Below are 18,827 nucleotides of genomic sequence, written 5' to 3'. Positions count from 1 at the left end.
CTACGTCTACAAATACAGAACTGAGGACATGATTTTTGTTACTTCAGGAAAATTATCTGCTTCAGAGGGCCTGTTCAAATGCTGTAAGTAGGTGCAGAACTATCTAACAGCAAGTGCTGGACTTGTATCTCTCTTTTTTTATGATTCATTTCCACATCTGAAAATCTGTCTCTTCAGATGAATATTTCAGATTACTTCTTAAAAATGAAAACTGATTAAAACATTCCGTATATTTATAAAACTGGTTGGAACTTTGTCACACAAACACAGAGCCAAAAGAGTGGGGAATTACATGTTGGGCTTTGAAGACTGTCTTTGGATATCTTGTGATTTGACTGTGCAGTTAATCATGATACAGTAATGCCATAGGGAGCTTGGTAAATGCTGTGCTTGAGATGTTAAAGCTCTGTCCAGAAGCAAGCTGTCACCCTTGCAAACAGATCTAGCAGACTGAAATAAGAAGGTAAATCTTTATGTTACCCATGAAGGAGTTGGAAGGGTTTTTCCCAAGCTAGGAATCTAGCGAATCCTTGTCTGCTTACAGTGAATGAGAATATTGCTCTCACTCCTAATATTGTTTCACTTCATGACTTGAGATAAAATTTTGAGATTACAAAGAAAAAAAAATAGAGGGCTAGAATGTTGTTTACAGAATTAATCTGAGTAGAAACTTAATAGCTTGTCATAGTATTTTTATTTGAAATGCTAATCAGAATGAGCAAATATGTTTTTAAGAGACCTAAATCCATTTTTCTTTCTGTTTTATAGTTTTGAGCAAGGATTCCTGTTCTACATGGGGTGGAGGGCATTTTTCAACCTTTGATAAATACCAGTATGACTTCACTGGGACTTGCAACTACATCTTTGCAACTGTATGTGATGAGACCAGCCCAGACTTCAACATTCAGTTCCGTCGTGGGCTGGACAAAAAAATTGCAAGGATCATTATTGAGCTTGGACCTTCTGTTGTCATTGTTGAGAAAGGCAGCATTTCTGTCAGGAGTGTTGGGTAAGATTCTGCCATGAATGGGGAATGATGTGTTCAGAGAAGGCAGGGAGTTATATAGCAGGTGCACTAAAGACTGCTTTGTGTCAAAAATGAATTAACAAATTACTGCAGTTAACATGCCTAACTGGACTCTACTCCCATTGCTTCCCATCACGCACTCGCACTCTACAACATTCCCTTTATGGATTTCTCTAATCTTGTCAGTTTTCTGTCTTAACAATAATTCTTACATTAACAGGCCATAGAATCTCTTCAGCATAATCAACATTAGTTCTACCACAAAATCTTTATTGTTACAAGTTCTTGGAACATATAACTATGCTCTAATAAAACCAAACCAAGTGAAGATGCCAAGTCCTGTGCAAACATTGTCAGTAGTAGAATCACTATGCACCCCATTTTCTGGTGATTCTTCTGTGAAACTGCTGACATGGATTTTCAATCAATAGAAACTTTCATGTGTTTTGAAATGTCACAGCTAAAAAGGAAGAAAATGCTGTTTCATGTTGCTGCAAGTACTCAGACTGTGCATCTATCACACCCAAAATAAATAACTAATACCTGCATAATCTTGCTATGAGGTTGGTTTCTCTTCTCACCTTATTGCAGTGTCATTCAGCTGCCTTACACCAGCAATGGAATCCAAATAGCGCCTTATGGACGCAACATCCGCCTGGTGGCCAAGCTGATGGAGATGGAGCTGGTTGTCATGTGGAACAATGATGACTACCTCATGGTTAGTAAAATGCTCTCATAGAGCAGAGAAGAAAATTCTCACTGATTCACTGGAATGACAAGAACTCTTTGAACTTAATGGGTGCTTTTGCATGTATTTACTATTTTGATATTTATCTTTTCCTGTTTTATGCATTCCTCTTGAAATAAACAACTTTGCATGTTACTTTCACTTGCAGCACTAAAGCCACCAGTGCTGAGATTTGTGGACACTTTCACACATTTTAGTCTTTCCTCAGAGTATTCCAGCAGCTGCAATGTTTTGCTGAAGAGATGCTGTTTAAAGTTGTGTAGAATTTAATACTGTATGCCATAGTTTAGTCTTTTCTACTGTGCTTCCCTGGGATCTCTTTTGGTTTCAAACATTAAGTGCTTCTACCAGTTTCTTTGTTTCCTTCCTTTTTCTGAATCTTTTCAGGTTTTCCCTCCAAAATCCCCAATACATTTTCTCAGTGTGACCTGTGATATTATTGCCACAAAAGACACTGAATTCTAAATTGATAAGTTTGCTAAAACGAGGAGAGCCATATATAATAAATTTTCTGGGAGATTTATCAGCATTAATAAGACATATAAGAGAAAATGCTACTGTGATGGGTTAATCTGACTATACAAAGAATATAGTTTTATTTCCCCTGATCTAATATTTTCATAATAATTCATTGTTTGTAGCCAGTAATACTACCATTTTAATCTCCAGAGCAACAGAGAACTGAATAACCTTCTTCTGAAACAGATTTTCTTCCTGTAACCCTAAGTTTCTTAAGAGAAGAAACCTGAAATTCATGGTCTGTCAACAAAGATATTAGCAAGCATTCAGCATTAATTTCCTTTTTTTTTTTTTTTTTGGCTCCTTAGAATATTATCTACTTTCAGTTCTCTGTAAGCGTCTTCAAATCTTATTCTTCTTTAAATGCTAATTAAAAAAAAGTCACTATTTGCCTGTTGGGAAAAGATGTCACTGCTTACAAAACTCTTCCTTCAAAAAAGTCACTGAAATTAATAAGAATCACTTTTGGGTGCTTGAACTGAATTTGGTTGAGAAAGGTAAAGCTGTGCAGGTAATTTTACTTAGGGTGATCCTTTTAAATGTTTTCTTCTATCTTATTTTAGGTTTTGGCTGAAAAAAAATACATGGGGAAAACCTGTGGAATGTGTGGGAACTACGATGGTTATGAATTGAATGAATTTGTGCGTGAAGGTAAGAAACAAGGACATTTCAGACAGAAGGGGAATGAAGTAAAGTGAGTCAAGGTGAAAACTGAATACTGTGATAGCATTGCTGGGTTTCAGAATTGAATAAAGCAGTCCCATGGGGCACCAACATACTTCTCCTATGGTTATGCTACACTCTGTTATCTGCTATGAGCATAATATAGTGGGTTCCTCACACAAGTGATAAGGACTCTTATCTTTTATAAACAGGTGGTAAGGATCACACCCTCCTAATTGTCACAAGAGACAGTTGTCATTGGGAAGATTAACTAGTAGGCCATTTAACAGTCAAAGAGTAAAATCTGAGTTTTGCTACATCACAGCAACAAGTAAACAAACCAGTGCAGGTTTTTTCCTGACAAATTTTAACCCTTCAATTTTCAGGTAAATTGCTCGATACATTTAAATTTGCTGCTTTACAAAAAATGGATGATCCATCAGAGATTTGCCTGTCTGAGGAGATACCAATTTCCACTGTTCCTCACAAAAAATATGTAAGAAAGATCTTCTTGGCTTCTCTGCAGCAGGATTCTTAGCAGGGGGGCAGGGGGGGCAAGATAGATAGATAGAAATCAACAACAGAGAGGCAGTGGTTTCATAAAACTGACTTCCATGAAAACAGGTAAAGTCAACATTTGTATAGCATGATATGAGAAAGAAAAGGAGTTCTTTGCGTTAAAATACATTTTAATGAAAGCCCCCAGGCGTTTTAAGGCTAGATTTAAATCACTCATAAAAATCAACCAGCATTTAGCTCACAGCTTTCTGGAATTCCATCCAGGTCATCACAGGAAATTGATGGAAACAGTGAAGCATTAAGAACGTTTTTTCTAACAGCTGATACTATAAACTGTGCAGACTTGAAGATATTCACAATGCCTAAAACATATTGCCAGATAACAGCACTGATAACAGGGACAACCACTGTCAATTGTTATCACTTACAGTTCTAAATGAAAAGAAAATCAGTGTGCCTGAGAACCTCTGAGACCTTATACTGCAGTAGGCAGCATGATAGGCAACACAAACATGCAGGCAAGAGAAATGCACCAAGTGTGTGCTCAAAGAGGAATGAATTTTGTGATCTTCACATCTGGGATGTTTGTCCTGGAACTGAATTTCCATGAGACAACACATTTCCTGTGTATAATGTTCTCAGCCATTTTTAGGGGGGTCGATGGCATAGAAAGTGACTTAATTTTCAACATAATGAGAAGCAGAATTATTTCAATATATCAAGTTCCTCCTATTGTACAGTGGATTTATATTCCTTTCTACCAGTGAATTTCTCACACATTTAAGTCAAATACAATTATTAAACTGTAGGGGGAAAAACAAACAAACCAACAAGAAAATCATAACTAGCAATGTTATTCCATTGTGGTTTTCATATGAAGGAAACACCACTAGGAACAATTTTCTTTCTCTTTTTATTTAGGCCATAATCTGCTCTCAGCTACTTAATTTGGTGTCACCAACCTGCAGTGTACCAAAAGATGGGTTTGTGATTCGTTGCCAGCTCGATATGCAGGACTGCAGTGAGCCAGGACAAAACAACTGCACTTGCTCTACACTGTCCGAGTATTCCAGGCAATGTGCTATGTCCCACCAAATGGTGTTCAACTGGAGAACTGAAAACTTCTGCTGTAAGTTCAAATGGTTTATTCATGAGAGACTGTGCTTAACTTTTCTATGTCTTAAATAGAGGGATAATGATAAATAACTGGGATATAGAACAACTGATAAAAAGAAGTTCCTACTGTCTTTAATCAAACAATTTTCTACAGAGAACAGTGGTCTTTGGTAAAGTTATAAGAAGGAGAGCAGGGAAACCTCAAAGGAGAAGAAAGCTCAAAACATAGGTCCTATGTCTAGATCAGTGACAATAAAACAGAAACATCCACCAAGTGAAAACTTTTAATTTTTCACACTTCTACCAGGAGGCTGTTTGCTCATAGCACAGTTTTCTTATTATTGTATCTAGCAAATTATCAAGTGAAGAGAGAGCACTTTTAAAGAGCCCCTGAGGTCTTTGTACCTTTTTGCTAACAATTGCCATCGCTCCTTTTATTCACAGATGATTTTCAGTAGTCCTTTTTCAGATGCTCGGCCTTTTTATTTACAATGACTGATTAGAAGTAAAACCTTGAAGTACTACAGAAAATATGATTTGTGGTACTTCATTAGGCTGCAGTATGGCCTGTTTGCCATTCTTCAAGCTTCTGAAAAATGTTTCCACTAAGTACAGCATGAAAAATGAAAAAAAGCCAGAGTGAATATGATGGTAACTGTGAATACTCAGATGATGAAATGAGTATTGAGGCAGGGTAAAAGAATGTTAGTGTCAGAAATCAGAAGGTCTTTTCCTTGCTAGGTAGCAGATGAAACATTCTTCTATGTTTACATTTTAAAAATCTTAACACTCCCACTGTTTGTTGCAGCTGTGGGAAAATGTTCTGCGAACCAAATCTATGAGGAATGTGGTTCTCCATGTATTAAAACCTGTTCCAACCCAGAGTACAGCTGTTCCAGTCACTGTACCTATGGCTGCTTTTGTCCAGAAGGTATCATTTCATCATATTCTTAATGGATCACACGAATGTTTTTTGCACATATCCAGTCAAGTGGAATAGACTGCTTAATAATGAACTAGCTGTGCATTTCAAGGCATTGTACTGCTTTCTCAGGTAACATAATGTAACTGGAGTCTTGAGTAATCACGGTCCTCCAAAGATGGTTGGTCACTCTTTGCAAGAACAGAGCTATGAAAACATTTTCCTCACAAGACCATGATTTGTGATGGGATAATGATATGCCATCTGCTTAAAGTTCTTCATTAAAATATACATTGATCAGGCACCAGGAAGAGGTAGCATGCCTCCCTCAGAGGATTTCTGCAATATTATGGGCATTTTGTAAATTGCCTTTAAAATAGTTCAAGATGAACTTGCTACAGAAATTGTGATTATTACAATCATTTGCATGTCAAAATAGGACAATTGGCTGCACTTTCATATGACAAAGTAGCCAAAAGCCTTTGTCACTTGTGAAGACTCAGTTTTATTTAATTAGGAGAAAATTTCCTGCATGTTACATCTCCAAGTATGGGCACTGGCTATGCAAGAATAGCATTCTCAAGCTAATTTCAGAAAGCATTCAAGCCATAATAACTGTAGTGCTAAGTGAGGATGAGGAAAAATATTTTGTTTATCTTCTTTGGCAGGAACTGTTCTTGATGACATCTCAAAGAATCGGACATGTGTTCACATTAGCCAGTGTCCATGTACACTGAATGGGAAAACATATGCTCCTGGTGAGACAATGAAAGCAGCTTGTAGGACTTGGTGAGTACCAACAGGTACTTCCATGAGAGAATGAAGAGTACCTTCACCAAAAAATTGGAAAATTCTGCCTAACCTTTTGAACGGCAGCACCTTTCACGATTCAGGAAAGTTTACTGACAATCCATACAAGAGTTCTGCAACTTGGAATTAAGATGAGCGACTTCAACTGATATACATAGACAAAGAAAATCAAAGCATAGAAAGCATAAGGAGAGAAGTGAAAAAAATGACAAATTCCATTACTAGGAAGTAGCTGAGTTTTTAGAGCATGAAGAAAAGAATAACCTTACACAGAATTTTTTGGTTTCTGCAGTAAATGTGTGATGGGTCAGTGGAACTGCAAAGACTTGCCCTGCCCTGGAAGGTGTTCACTGGAAGGAGGCTCCTTTGTTACCACGTTTGATTCAAGGCCATATAGATTCCATGGGGTTTGCACTTATGTTCTTATGAAGGTAATTTCCTGCAGTCTAGAAACAGAAAATAACAAATACATATATTTTAGTCTGTCTTTGGTTTCCTATTGGAACACAAGCTGAGTATTCAAATATTCCTAAGATACACATTTATTCTACAAATCATTGTTATACTGACATAGGCTTCTCTTTTTACTTCTCTTTCCTGTTTCCCTCCAGAGTTCCAGCCTGCCGCACAATGGAACCCTAATGGCTGTTTATGAAAAGACTGGTTATTCTCATTCTGAGACATCACTTAGTGCTATAATTTACCAATCTACAAAAGTAGGTATTCCCTCCACAGGTTCGATCCAGCATTTCATCACTATATTCACAAAATAAGTGTTCAAAGTAATTTCTAGTAGCCTGCACTTGAAAATTATGGGTGATAAATACTGAAGATATGTTTCTGCTCATGCATACACAGTAAAGACCTCAGTTGTTACATCAAATCAGGAAGGTATTTTCAAAGTGAAAACTAAAAGCAGCGTGTTATAACGTAAGAAAATGCTTGAATTAATTTTTTTCTTTTACATAGATCATTAACAATATAGTTGCTCAACATATAAATACCATCTGTAAATATAATTACTCCTGGTTCCATGTCCTCTTCTTACAGGACAAAATTGTGATTTCTCAGAATGATCTCCTTACTGATGATGATGAACTTAAGCGGCTGCCTTACAGATCAGGTAAAAAAAGGGAATATAGGTTATATCCAAATTAAATTAAATGTCTGTTTTACACAACCCAGCATCTTTTGCAATTTCTCAATTGCTAATACCAGGAGTTTTAGAGGAAGGTTACAGTCTTTCCTGCTGCATCTGTTCCTCTGTGGAGAGTTGTGTGTGGGAGAAGAGTTGTAGACAGAGTGCTAGAACACTTATATATGTGTTAAAGTTGTTACCTTGCAGTATCACCAACATCTCTATTTTTAAACATGCTTGTTCCTTCAGGAGACATCACTGTTTTCAGACAGTCCTCCATGTATGTTCAAATGCATACAAACTTTGGGCTGGAACTTGCAGTTCAAACATCACCTGTGTTCCAGGCCTATGTGAAAGTTGGATCACAATTCAAAGGCAGAACACTAGGTAAGTAATCTAGTCCCCATGCAAAGGAGAAAAGGTAGGGAGTATAATTTTGAAAGTTTGTATTTGAAATTAGTATTCATCTTTTAGGAAATAAATTTTTTTCTCAAAAAAACCCAACAGATCATGCATGGAAAACTGATGTGCTAAGAATTGGTTTTCTGCTAATAACTTTAAAACAAATTGAAGAAATGAGATGGGTCACATTTTTCATGCATAATACAATTCTGTTCTGTTCATGTGTGCCTTTTTCAGTATGTTCTTTACTACACAATGAAGGAGCAACAAATAAGTCTGTGTGGTCTCTGCATCTTGGAGCACACGGTTCTTTGAATGTAGTGCACGACCACTGTAAACACAATGAGCCTAAGAATCTAAGAGCTTCTCAGCTGGTAATCACCAGATGGAGATGTTTATGTTTATTGAACAGCAACATTAGCCACACAGGCATATTTTCCATTCTGGTTATGGGGAATTACAGAGAGGCTTTAGCTTTTACAAAAGCTTAAATGCATATTCTTTGATATTATGCATTTAATATAGATAAGAAAACGTGCAACTGCAAAAGTGTTTCATGGTCTTTCTCTTTTAAATTGTTTAAAACTACTTTTTTCTGAAAACAAGACAACAACCTCTTTATGAATTTGTCATTGAATAGAAGCTGACACTCTTTACTTGAGGAGGCAGAGACTCAGTGACTGAATGTGTACGTAATCAAGATTCTCTGGCTGCTTGACCTGAGTATTCATTGACACTCCATGTAGAGCTTTTGAATCAATTTTCTCACTGTTATAGAGTGAAACATAGGCATTGTGCACACATTTTTAAATTTTCAGCCATCCCTTGCATTTCCTATGTTATCAGGTTTGTGTGGCAATTACAATGGAGACACTACAGATGACTTCATGACCAGCATGGATATCACTGAAGGGACAGCCTCCCTGTTTGTAGATTCCTGGAGGGCAGGAAATTGCCATCCTGCCTTAGAGAGAGAGACAGACCCTTGTGCTTTGAGCCAACTAAACAGTAAGTAGATGATGCTGTGGTAAATGAATTCTCCAGCTGGCTTTGTCTGACACTTTCATAAGCCCCTACCAGGGATATAAGAGAGCTGGACAGAAGCAGAGACTGAGAGGATTGAGCATCGCAAATTGTCACCAAAAAGATTTTCTGTTTTCTAGAATACATATCAAGTGAAAGCTCATCAGGTCTCATTCTAGAGATCTGGGATTGAGATGATGAATGAGAGGGGTTTGGTGATTTGTCTAGTGAAACTGCAATGTCCACGGTTGTCTTAGGCTTGCTCAGTAGTACCGTGACTGAAATCCAGGCTTTGCCTTCCCAAGTCTCTATTGCTATTGGCCTTAAAAAAAAAAATAGTGAAAAAGAAAAAAAAAAGCTCTACTGAACTGCTGGTACAAGAATAGAGTCTAAAAACTAACAAGCTAGGAAGTTGTCCTATTCTTCAATGCATTATTGCCAAAAGTTCACCTAAAATATCAAATATTTTAAAAATTTCTCTTTGAAAGTTTCCCCCAAACTTTCCCTTTTTAATGTTTATTATTTACTTTCATTAGAAATATCTGCTGAGACTCACTGCTCCATTCTTACCAAGAAGGGTACAGTGTTCGAGAAATGCCATGCTGTGGTGAACCCTATTTCTTTCTACAAGGTAGGAAGTTATGATGGATGTTGTACAGAGGGAGTCCAAATATAAACCAGATTGGACTCATATACGGTGTCCCACGCATTGAATCAGCAATGCTGAGAAGCTTAGGAACAGGTGTGGTTTTGAAAAATCATGTCTCCACCACACTGAAAGTGTCTTTGGTCACAGGCACCAGTCCCATCCCTGTGAATCAGAAAATATTTTTGCTCATGCTGCAGTTGTCCATGACAACAACTTTAACTGTGCAAAGTATTGATTTTACCATGTGCATAATTGAGCTCAATATATTTGCCAATCTACACAGAACATTTTGAAAAATAAAAATGAGAAGCAGTGAATAAACAAAGGCATTTTTTAGGTACTAAGTATATTTTATTTACATCAGCAGTGCAGTTACTCAGATATTTTCCATCAGTTTTAGTTATGCAATAATATGTATCTTGTATGACTTAGTTCTGCAATTCAGCATAGAATAATATTGGTTGGAAAACATCTTTGAGATCATTGAGTCCAACCATAAATGTAACAATGCCACATCCACTGCTAAATCACATCCCTAAAAGTCACGTCCACATGTTTTATTTAAATACCCCTAGGGTTTAGCACTTTTAAATGTCTGTTCCCCAGTAACAAAGTACTCGCCATGTGTTGGGTTTCAGAGATGTGTCTACCAGGCCTGTAATTATGAAGAGACCTTTCCCTATATTTGTTCTGCTCTGGGATCGTATGCACGAGTGTGCAGTTCCATGGGCTTAGTCCTTGAGAACTGGAGAAGCAGTATGGACAATTGCAGTAAGTACCTGAACCAACTCTAACTGGTCTGCCATCAGATGAGGAATGAGGAAATAGTGATCAGAAAGAAGAGCAGAAAGTGGGTAACAAATATCCAACTTTTGTCTACCCTTCTGGTGTCTGTCAGAACAGGATTGTTATTTCAAGACTATATGAAAAACATTATTCATATGCTTTAAGGTGAGCATGTGGATGCTTCCAGGACTTGATAATTAATGTACAGAATAGACAGAAAAATAGCTATCCTGTAAAAAGAGAAAGAACTAGGGAAAACTGACTGCAGATTTTATCTTACTATTTTGCAACTCAGACATAAGCACAGGTTTCACAGTTACTCAAAAATACACTGATATTTCTGCTAAGCTTCCCTTTGCATTATTAAATTCCAAGATACACAAAGAAGCAGTAAGATATTTTACCTGCATGAAACCTCCAAACACCTGCATAGTTTGGTGTTAAGCCTTGGTCTGCAATATGTTTTGCTAGAGCTCCACATCCACAGGAAGAGAAGCAATGGGAAGCTTTAAGCATTGAAGCTGTTGACACAAAAGAAGCAGTACATTATGAGCACAAGAACATTATCTTTCACAAGGAAGAGGATCAGTAAATGAAGTTTAACATACACTCTTGTCTTGTTTTATAGCTATTACTTGTACTGGCAATCAAACATTTAGCTACAACACTCAGGCATGTGACAGGACATGCTTGTCACTCTCCAATCGAGCCCTGGAATGCCATCCAACTGATATTCCTGTTGAAGGCTGCCAGTGTCCTAAAGGAACGTACCTGAACCACAAGAGTGAGTGTGTTCGTAAATCTCATTGTCCTTGCTACTTAGAAGACAGGAAGTACATTCTGCCTGACCAGTCAACAATAACTGGTGGGATCACCTGGTAAGTGTGTCAAGTTTAAAGGTGAACAAATTGAAAACAGAGGTGAGGGGCCTTCCTGTGTCTGTCGAGGGTTAACTGCAGTAAGCAGGCAAGCATCACACAGCCACTTACTCACTCCAGCTGGATCTGGAAGAGAATCAGAAGGACAACAGCAAGAAGCTTTATGGGTAGAGATACAGACAGTTTACTAAATTTCTTTACTCATAATAAGCAAAAAGCTTATTTAATAAGCAAAGCAGCATGCACAATCAAAGCTAAGTAAGGAACTGATTCAGAACTTCCCGTCAGTAGGCAGCCATTCAGACATTTCCAGGAAAGCATGAATTTGCCATGCATAATGGTTTGTTGGGAAGACAAGTGCTGTAACTCTGAACACCCCTCCTTCCTTCTTCTTTACCTGAGCTTTTACTGCTGAGCTTGATGTGGTATAGTATGGAATCTCTCTTTGGTCAGTGGGGTCAGCTGTCCTGGCTGTGTCCCATCCCAGCTTTCACACTCTCAGCCTCCTCCCTGCCAGGACAACATGAGGAGCAAGAATGCTGGGACACTGTTCAGCACCAGCTAAAACAACATTGTGTTATCAACACTGTCCTGGTCACAAATCCAAAACATAACACCACTGAGCTGCTACAAAGAAAATTAATTCCATTCCAGCCCAAAACAGTATAGTCTCCTTTATTTTTAATAACATAAGTTTATTTTTCAAGACTTTTTTTTTTTTTACCCTTTTCTAGACTACAAATACTCTTAACTGAACAGAAAGCATTTGACTTACCTTAAGCTTGAAAATGTTACAGAGAAAAATAGAAAATAATAGTTAAGATCTGATTATTCCTACTGGGAGACTTTGTCAACAGCACTTAGCTATATACAAACTTCTGGAATGACTTGGTAGGCCATCCTCACAGTGACAATTGCCTACTAGTGGTAATAGTGATAATAGCCTATTATTCACTTTCCAATCTGATGTTACTGTAGAATACAAAAAGTGAAGAGATAAATTAACTCATATTCCACTTCAGAGGATGGGAAGGAGGTAGTAACATGAGCGAAACATTTCTAATCAAACAATTTTGCAAAACATCAAAATTTCTTTCTCAGAAGAGATTTTCATTGATTTCTTTTTTTTTCCCCTCCCTAGCTATTGTGTTAATGGGAGGCTAAGTTGCACAGGCAAACCTCAAAATCCTGCAGGTATGGGTCTGATATTGTTTACTTAGAAACTTTTTTTTGTCCTCTGTGTTGTAAAATTACTACTTCACTGTTCTCTTCTATGTTATTTTCTCTTCAATGTTCATTTTTCTTCCTTTTTTCTAGAAAGCTGCAAAGCTCCTAAGAAATACATATCATGTTCTGACAGTTTAGAAAACAAGTATGGAGCTGCATGTGCACCTACCTGTCAGATGCTGGCTACTGGAATTGAATGTGTGAGTTTCACAGCTCTGTGATATTTATCCTTTTGAGAGAGGTTGAATGTTCTAGTTGTTACTTAGAACTAGACGACATTCCTTCTAGTGTAATTAAAGGAATTATTTTATCTAACATGATACAGTTAAATATCAGGCTGTGCACACACAATTTGTACATATATTTAAGAAGTGATTAAAGAAATTAATTTCATGAATTAAATTCAATTAAACGAATAGAATAAAAATCCATTAAGGATTCTTAACTACGTGGCTATCATGTCTGGCTCAGGTACTCCATAAGCTGTGACTCCATGTCAATGGAAATACAGGGTTTATGCTTCCTGTTCTATTTTTTCTCAGCTCTGCTGCTGTTGCTCACAGAATGCAGGAGACCTGGGCTAGGTGAACATCTGGGCTGTCCTGATAGGGCTTGCCTATATTAAGGAAACAGACTAATTGGAAGAATTGCAATAAGATATGAAACATAAGATATTCTTCCTTGATATGAAGAATATTCTGTTGTGCTCTTTCTGGAAGACTGGTAGTGATTGGAAGATAAATTTTTCAGAGTCTTCAGGTATGTTTAGTATCTCACACCACAAGTATATGTTACAGCTTCAGTGAAACTAGTTCAATTGACAGCATGTTAGTACAAGGAACATCACAAAACTAAAATCAAGCCAAAACAGAACTTAGCACAGGTTCGCTCCTGACACCATTCACATCTAGGATAAAATGTATCTCACATTCTTTTCTTTTTGTTTTGCAATCTGTTGACCTTTCCCAGATACCCACAAAGTGTGAGTCAGGCTGTGTCTGTGCTGATGGCCTCTATGAAAATCTTGATGGTGGGTGTGTGCCAGCTGAGGAGTGTCCATGTGAATATGGCGGCCTTGCTTATGGAAGAGGTGAACAAATCCAGACTGAATGTGAGATCTGGTAAGAATCACGGAGTTGTTCATTGCAGATCCTCTGTTTCACTAAAGTGTACAACCACATAAAAAGAAGTGTTTAACTGACAGGAGAGTAGGAAATGGCAACAGCTGTAAAGAAGAAATACCATGACAGAGTGCAAGGATTAACAGAGAGAGAAGCTTAGCATTTGACAATATATGTATAGATAAGAGTCATTGTACCAGCTTCAGGGATAATTTCTGTCTTATGTATATTCAGGAATAAACGCAGCCAGTAGGGCCTGTGACTGTAAATTATATAAAGTCAAGTATTATTAACAACTCTACTTAAATAAAGATGCGGGCACAATCTTTCTTCTTTTCTGTAGACAAAAACAGCCACCCCCAAAAAGATTCCCATCTGTTTAGCAGCATTCTCAAAGTACTTTATTCCCTTTCCAGTTACTAATCTATTATTAAAAAAATACCACCACTCCCCAAACTACACAGAACAATGACTTCTGATCTCATTAGGAGCAAAAAGTAAATGGGTTTTATGTACTATTTCTTTCATGAAAAGAAGCACAAAAATTATTTAAGGTTTCTTCTTTATTATGAATTCATTTTCTAAGCAGTCCACAAATTTTAATGAGGTTCTTATATTAACTGTTACTTGGTCTCAGTGTACATTAGTTAATTAATAGAACATGTTATCAATAAAAGTGGATGTATATAAAAAGAACTAGGTTAAGATGGCATTTCTTTGAAATCTGAGTGTGATTTCTCTTCTCACTCCCAGCACTTGCATGAAAGGCAAATGGAAATGTGTTCAGAAAACAAGGTGTTCCTCCACCTGTAATCTGTATGGAGAGGGCCACATCACCACCTTTGATGGACAGCGTTTTGTGTTTGATGGCAACTGTGAATACATATTAGCTATGGTAACCCGCTTCCTCCTGGTTATTTCAGCAGCATCTCAGCATCAAGAAATAGCTGGATTTAAATGACTAATGAAAATATGCTAGGATCCATCAATAAACAATACAGCATTTTGAATTTTTATAACCCCTTACTGAGTTTCTATATATTACGTTTATTTCAACACTTAGAATAAAAATATTTTACTTCTAAAAAACCATATTTTTCATGCAATTATAACCAATTTTAGATTTTTTAATAATATATTTAAATAGTCATTGTATTCTGTACTAAACAAATATGACTTTTAGGGAAGTTATGTCAGTTTGACCAGCAAAGCAGAGGTCATCACCTCCCAAAACAAACAGAATTAGTCGTGACATTTTAAGCATCCTGTATTTTCTTATAGTTTTATGTTTTAACTTGGAAGACTTCAGACAGAGAGTCTACTGGGCTTTTGTGCTTCTTGTTGTTTGTTTTGGGTTTTTTTTTAGGATGGCTGCAGTGTTAACAGACCTGTTTCCTCTTTCAAAATTGTTACTGAGAATGTCATCTGTGGGAAATCAGGAGTTACGTGCTCCAGATCCATCAGCATTTACCTTGGGGTAAGCTCTTCTTTCTGCCATTATCCAGCTGAATAGATTTTAAGACCAGGTTTTCTTAATTTTTGGAAGCTTTGGCTGTATCTTAGAAGAGATGGTCTTCTAAGTGAAATTATGTGCTAAAACTAGAGCCTTGGTTTTAGTAGGAAATGCCATAATTGTTTGCTTGAGTTTTTTTAATTCTCATGTTGTGTTTTGTTCTCCAAGACTCTTGCCTGTGTCAAAGCCAGGAAATTTTGAAGCTTACTCTGCAGTGAATTGCTCAGTCAAAAGATACTGATTTCCTGCTGTAGTATCACAGCATCTGAACTTCAGCAAGGAAAATACTGAAACTTGGTAAGTTATAACTTTCGCATAAATTTTCTTCCAGAATCTGACAATCATACTGAGAGATGAAACCTTCGCTATTTCTGGGGAAAATCCTGGTGTACAGTACAAAGTGAAAAAGAACGCCCTTCACCTGATGTTTGATGTCATTATCCCAGGAAAATACAACATGACCCTTATTTGGAATAAGCATATGAACTTCTTCATCAAGATCTCCAGAGAAACACAGGTATTGCAGAATAACTTCCTCAGTAAAGTGTCCTTCAATTCAGATTGAACTGCACATTTGATCACAGTTGCCTTAAATCTCTATGATGGCAAAGGTTTCCCAGAAATGCTACTAGCAATTCATTTTTATCATTATTTCCAAAACAGCAGAGACCTTCACAAGAGGCTGACTTTTAAGGGATTTCTGTACTAAATTCAGGAAATTTTTGAGCTAAGTGTTTGTAATTTATGCAACTGCATGTTTGAATTTGATCTTTAAATGACAACAGTTTATACAGTTTAGAGGAGAAACCCATGCACAAGACACTAAGAATGTACAAGAGAGTATTTGTAGATGACATTCACTCCTAAAGCACAGGAAATCATCAGTAATCAAAAGGAAAGGTGAGAATTGCAACTTGCTGAACTGATACTGGTGCTTTCATTGAATCTAGGAAACGATCTGTGGTTTGTGTGGGAACTATAATGGCAACATGAAGGATGACTTTGAAACTCGAAGCAAGTATGTGGCATCAAACGAGTTGGAATTTGTCAACTCTTGGAAAGAGAATCCTCTCTGTGGGGATGTGTACTTTGTAGTGGACCCCTGTAGCAAGAACCCTTACCGTAAAGCATGGGCAGAAAAGACATGTTCCATCATCAACAGCCACGTTTTTTCTGCCTGTCACAATAAGGTAAGAATTTATTTGCTCTTCTTTTTATTTATAGGCATAATCTCTATTCTTCCAAATGTTCACACTCCAGGTGGTTTACTGTTCGTCAAAATGTTTCAATAAAATACATTTAAAATTTTCTGTGGCTCACATTTATATTAATTTTCTTTTTTTTAACTTGCTCTTCACCAGCAAATAAATACAAAAACTAGGTATGGTATTAACTGATTAGTTAAAACTACAAGAGTGAAAAACGAATGAAGACTTAAGAATCAGGAATTAGTCAGTCTGTTGGTGATGCCTGATATTGATCCATGCATTTTCAGGTGGTGAAAACCAGTGAGAAATGTGGATAATGTTGCAGTGGTTATGCATACACCTAGAGTATAATAGGCACAAAATCATCTTGGAAATGAATCCCTTCCTTTTGCCCTGCAGGTGAATCGGATGCCCTACTATGAGGCCTGTGTCCGAGACTCCTGTGGGTGTGACATTGGAGGGGACTGTCAGTGCATGTGTGATGCCATCGCAGTCTATGCCATGGTGTGCTTGGAAAAAGGCGTCTGCATTGACTGGAGGACCCCCGAGTTCTGTCGTAAGTTCCTTTAAGCTCTCCTTAAACAGGTTTAAGAGATTTTTATTGTCAGCATATTCATATGGAAACATAGATAACTTATTAATAACCACCTCAAAGTTTGCATTTTCTCTGTGGGCAAAGAGTTGACCTCAGTCAGCTGGGTTTTGAAATCTGTACTTTTCTGCTAATTAACCAAAATAGTTTAACTCTTTTTACCATGGAGTAATGAGAGAGAAAATAATGTGGTCACAGAAAGCAGACTGTTTCTTCTGCTATCATTGTATAATGCACTGTGAGTTTGGCAGCAGAGAAAGTATGAAATTGTAAAAAAATGTTTCATTTGAGCTATGATGGAATCACCTTCTGTGTGGATGTCAAGGGAATGAAGACAGCTGTGTTGGCTGGAACACTGTAAAACAGGAAAAAGACATCAAGGTGTTCCAGAACAGCACGTATAGAGGAAACAAAGAGGATCAACATGCTTTAAATCAATATTAGAGTTGTCATCTTTGATGGTTTTGTTTCCACATTTCAATATATTGTGCATTAAATGCTGTGGAAATGCCTGCATACTGTATTTGCAAAAAAGAAACTGACTTCCTAGAGTTAAAATATAAATTTACATTAGACGCTAATCACTTCAGTGAAGTTTTTTTTAATTCCAACTGTTAATTATTTTGACCTCCTTCTAGTACTTTGAAAATAGCATGCCATTAATTTGAAAAGAAATTAATCTGACTTGTCTCTTGCTTTTCCCTTTTTTAGCTGTCTATTGTGAGTATTACAATTCTCATACAAGAACAGGAATTGATGATGCTTTTTCCCATGGCTACAATGATGACAAATGCACCTGGCACTACAGGCCTTGTAACTGTCCAAATCAAAACTACAAATATGTCAATATTGAAGGTAATAGCTTCTACTACTGTAAACCAGGAAACAGGAACATAATAATTATTTTCAATGCTGGTTTTTTTAAATGTCATACCACAGTTGAATAATGGTAATCTAATTGATGTCATATTTGAAGAAATTTTGCTGATCTTTCCTTTACCAGTAGTGTTTTAAATACATAATCAACTCAGTAGCTGTACTACATTTAGCTTTATGTCAGTCTCAGCCTATCTGGAAGAGAAATACTTGCACCAAATCAAAATTGGTATTAACTGATAACACTGTACTTAGGAAAGAAAACCTGTGGAGACAGCAATTAATATTTTTATTAAACAAATTGATATAGTTGGAGAAACCAAATAAATTCCTACATAGATAAAACCTTCTTCTGAGAATGATGTCAGAAGTACTTACCTGAATAGATGGTGTTGCAATCGATACGATTTTTTAGTAACAGAAATATAATATATTCAATTATAAATAGTAAAAATTAATTGCCTTTCTCTGAGAAATGTAAAACAAACTTCTCCTTTCTTCAGGTTGCTACAACTGCTCTCATGATGAATACTTTGACCATGAGGAGGAAAGGTGCATGCCATGTGGTAAGCAGCATTTCTTTCTCCACAGTAACTTGAAGTCCATACTACAATATTTGCAGAGACTCACAAAGATATTTTTCTAGTACCTCTCCATAAATGAGTGCTCATCTAAACATAAATTCCTTTCAAAATAATCCCATTGCTATACTGCTTGTAAAATAAAGGAATGAAAAAAAAAAATTAAAAGTAGGATTAGGGTAGTCAATGCTATAATACAGAACCTGGATGAACCTGACTGGTTTTTGTTAGCAACATGAGAAGTTATGTTCATTATAAATGTGAGTACTTCTCAAAAGGGGGGTCTTCCTGAAAGTGTATTGGTGTTCTAATCTGTGGGAGACACAGGCCCAGCAGAGCTGTGAGTCTCTGAGGTATTCAACACATTTCACAGAAAAAGAGAATGTGTAGAAGAAGAGCAGATGTAGCTACTGGACTCAGTAAATATCTTTTTAGAGATTTTTTTTTTAAATTAACTGGAGATTTATTACCATATGGTTTATTTCCATGAAAACCTATCTTATTAAATA

General features: G+C 36.8%; 1 protein-coding gene and 1 long non-coding RNA gene across 3 annotated transcripts in view; one reads left to right on the top strand and one right to left on the bottom strand.

The window, feature by feature from the left end:
- The window catches only part of MUC6 (mucin 6, oligomeric mucus/gel-forming), a 45,635-nt gene that overhangs the window by 7,707 nt on the left and 19,101 nt on the right, over nucleotides 1–18,827 (top strand). Inside the window, exons 3-27 of the mRNA XM_039552970.1 lie at nucleotides 769–1,009; nucleotides 1,619–1,745; nucleotides 2,858–2,945; nucleotides 3,344–3,453; nucleotides 4,398–4,605; nucleotides 5,401–5,523; nucleotides 6,183–6,303; nucleotides 6,617–6,755; nucleotides 6,936–7,040; nucleotides 7,375–7,447; nucleotides 7,712–7,849; nucleotides 8,711–8,872; nucleotides 9,424–9,518; nucleotides 10,175–10,307; nucleotides 10,951–11,200; nucleotides 12,342–12,394; nucleotides 12,518–12,627; nucleotides 13,397–13,548; nucleotides 14,302–14,443; nucleotides 14,915–15,025; nucleotides 15,393–15,578; nucleotides 16,012–16,251; nucleotides 16,669–16,825; nucleotides 17,573–17,716; nucleotides 18,241–18,303. Coding sequence (XP_039408904.1) covers nucleotides 769–1,009; nucleotides 1,619–1,745; nucleotides 2,858–2,945; nucleotides 3,344–3,453; nucleotides 4,398–4,605; nucleotides 5,401–5,523; nucleotides 6,183–6,303; nucleotides 6,617–6,755; nucleotides 6,936–7,040; nucleotides 7,375–7,447; nucleotides 7,712–7,849; nucleotides 8,711–8,872; nucleotides 9,424–9,518; nucleotides 10,175–10,307; nucleotides 10,951–11,200; nucleotides 12,342–12,394; nucleotides 12,518–12,627; nucleotides 13,397–13,548; nucleotides 14,302–14,443; nucleotides 14,915–15,025; nucleotides 15,393–15,578; nucleotides 16,012–16,251; nucleotides 16,669–16,825; nucleotides 17,573–17,716; nucleotides 18,241–18,303 — 3,471 coding nt within the window. The remainder of the gene's footprint in view (nucleotides 1–768; nucleotides 1,010–1,618; nucleotides 1,746–2,857; nucleotides 2,946–3,343; nucleotides 3,454–4,397; nucleotides 4,606–5,400; nucleotides 5,524–6,182; nucleotides 6,304–6,616; nucleotides 6,756–6,935; nucleotides 7,041–7,374; nucleotides 7,448–7,711; nucleotides 7,850–8,710; nucleotides 8,873–9,423; nucleotides 9,519–10,174; nucleotides 10,308–10,950; nucleotides 11,201–12,341; nucleotides 12,395–12,517; nucleotides 12,628–13,396; nucleotides 13,549–14,301; nucleotides 14,444–14,914; nucleotides 15,026–15,392; nucleotides 15,579–16,011; nucleotides 16,252–16,668; nucleotides 16,826–17,572; nucleotides 17,717–18,240; nucleotides 18,304–18,827) is intronic.
- Nucleotides 4,703–11,835, bottom strand: LOC120410103. 2 transcript variants are annotated; one of them, XR_005602051.1, is made up of 5 exons: nucleotides 11,598–11,835; nucleotides 11,094–11,326; nucleotides 10,727–10,843; nucleotides 7,663–7,808; nucleotides 4,703–6,770 (listed from the first exon to the last, which is right to left on the bottom strand). It is a non-coding gene; the product is annotated as an uncharacterized LOC120410103 (long non-coding RNA). The 2 variants fall into 2 exon arrangements; XR_005602050.1 differs by lacking the exon at nucleotides 7,663–7,808.

Source organism: Corvus cornix, chromosome 5, assembly GCF_000738735.6.
Source record: "Corvus cornix cornix isolate S_Up_H32 chromosome 5, ASM73873v5, whole genome shotgun sequence".
NCBI classification, from domain to species: Eukaryota; Metazoa; Chordata; class Aves; order Passeriformes; family Corvidae; genus Corvus; species Corvus cornix.
This window is presented reverse-complemented; position numbering and strand designations above follow the sequence as displayed.